The 2246-nt window shown below is 32.1% G+C and overlaps 1 protein-coding gene across 1 annotated transcript; it reads right to left on the bottom strand.

Moving 5' to 3' along the window:
* Nucleotides 95-1467, bottom strand: LOC107619544. Its single transcript, XM_016321834.2, has one exon. The coding sequence runs from the start codon at nt 1396-1398 to the stop codon at nt 799-801; it is 600 nt and encodes a 199-aa protein (XP_016177320.1). The 5' UTR covers nt 1399-1467; the 3' UTR covers nt 95-798.

Genomic DNA, 2246 nt, shown 5'->3' with positions numbered 1-2246 from the left:
ATGTTAGAACTTAAGAAAACAATAAATATCAGCTAATAATCTGGTAAAATTGTTCACAGATCCAAAAGTCTAAAACATCAAGTGGAGAGAGAGAGAGAGAGAGTAATTCCGTATAAACAATTAAACATTGCCTGAAGCTGCATGGTAAAAACATACACCATAGCCATAGAAGAATTATTATATTGTGCTTGATGTTTCTTGAATCACCCCTTAAATTCCCTCTCCAGCCTCTTCATCTTTCTAATGCATACAACAAATTAAAGAGAAGAAAATAAATTTATACATAGTACTATACACTTCTAACACCTCATATATATATCTCTAACACGAGTCTTACCAGCCATAAAACTTATTTATTGTCTTAAATACAAGCTGTTAAGACTCGTATCTGTATCATAATTTTTTAACAGAAAGAAGAAACTTAATTTGAACTACAAAATAAAAACCTACGCCCTAAACAAACCCTCAAGTTACACACACCACATACAGTAGTAGTAGTGGATATAATAATTAACAAGTAGTAACTGAATTGTGGTTGCAGTGCAGTTGTTTGGAATGCAAACTTGAAAGAAAAAACATACAAGTAATGACGGTCCAAATTATGTATCAACAATAATATCAGATGCCTAAAAACTCAATGCAGTTTTCTTTAAATATAGTTAATAGTTAAGAATTGTTAAATAATTCAACTATCAAATTCGTATAAAGATAACTGCATTAGACCTTTGGTATGTACCAACTTCGGTTGTAGTGGAAAATTAGCATCCAAAGACACCATTATTATTGGCTTCAATCTTGTCACAATCCTCTAGCCAACATTTCTTGGAACCTTCTATCAGATTCTTGCTTTTCCAACCTGAACTTCTCATGGCAATTGGCAATGAACATTTCAGCCATCAAATCAATCTCGTTAATCTCTTTGGAACTCTGATCTTCTTCCCCGCCATGATGAGGCTTCTCCTCAAGCCACTGCAAGTACCCTGCAAGGTCTAGGTCATGGAAATTCTCACCAACAACCTCTTGTTGTTGCTGCTTCTCGGAAGGGAGCACGGTGTTCCATTTGTTTGTTGGGAGCACTGGAAGAACGTGATGAGTAGCAGTAGAGGATTTTGAGGAGCACCAATTATAGTGGAGCCTGAAAGAACCCAGAATAATCCTATTGGTCTTTCTAGAATAGTGGTGATGAGGGAAATCAATGGTTGAATCGTAGTTGTTGTTAATGATGTTGAGGATTATGGCTTTGAATTTGGAGAGAGAACGTATGAGCCTGCACATGTGGGAGAGTACGAGGGTTTGGATAAGGTTCTTGAGCTTATTGGTAGAACTCAAAGCTGATGAAGGAGAAGAAGAAGAAGAAGTTGATGATGATTTTGAGAACATTTGGAGAGGACTCAACATTTTTGTTTGTGAGAGAGAGAGAGAGAGAGAGAGAGAGAGAGAGTTCTCTTGCGAGTGCTTTGTGTTGCTCATGTGATGGTAGTTTTATATTATATGGGGAAGCTAATTATTAATTAATCATAATTGGGTTACAACTTTGCCCCTTGACTTTTTGTTAATTTCAAGAAAAACCACAAATTCACATATGTTTTTAAAATTTACAAGGGGCAACCTCTTGCTAAAAATAGGTCCAAAAGGTGTCGGAACAACAATTTCGAACACCATAATAATGCAATTAAAACTTTAAGAATCAATCTAAATTGATGCACCGACCACATGAATTTTAGGAATTACTATAAAAAATTAGACGAAAATTAGTTAATAAAAAATAAATTAATGGTGGAATTAGTATCTCTGAATTTTTTCTTAAAACATTTTAGTGATTATATTAGTTTTTCAAATTTTATAAATTAATTATTTTTGTCTTTCCATCACTCAATTAATGATTTCTGTTAACGTTTGATGATATAAAATGTTAACTTACATAATATCTAACGTGTCTAATTGGATGCTGAACAAATATGTTTATAAAAATCTATGAATTTAGTCTATTTTTTTAATTACGTAAACCATAATTCTAATATAACCTAACGATACTAAATTGATAATTTTTTATAAATATATTTATTTAGTGTATAATTAGATATTCAAACTGTCATGTATGATATAAATTGATGTTTCATGTCATCAATCGTTATCGAAAATTATTAATTGAGTGATTAAAGGACGAAAATAATTAATTTATAATCTTTGAATGACTAATTTGATTGATAATCGTTCAACGATAAATTTGAAGAACGAACCATCTT

The sequence above is a fragment of the Arachis ipaensis genome, chromosome B09 (genome assembly GCF_000816755.2).
Source record: "Arachis ipaensis cultivar K30076 chromosome B09, Araip1.1, whole genome shotgun sequence".
In the NCBI taxonomy this organism is placed as follows: domain Eukaryota; kingdom Viridiplantae; phylum Streptophyta; class Magnoliopsida; order Fabales; family Fabaceae; genus Arachis; species Arachis ipaensis.
The sequence above is the reverse complement of the archived record's forward strand: the minus strand, read 5'-3'. Positions and strand labels throughout refer to the sequence as shown.

Bases quoted from the DNA above. Each gene is read 5' to 3' on its own strand.
- LOC107619544 (XM_016321834.2), bottom strand. From the start codon at position 1,398: ATGTTGAGTCCTCTCCAAATGTTCTCAAAATCATCATCAACTTCTTCT.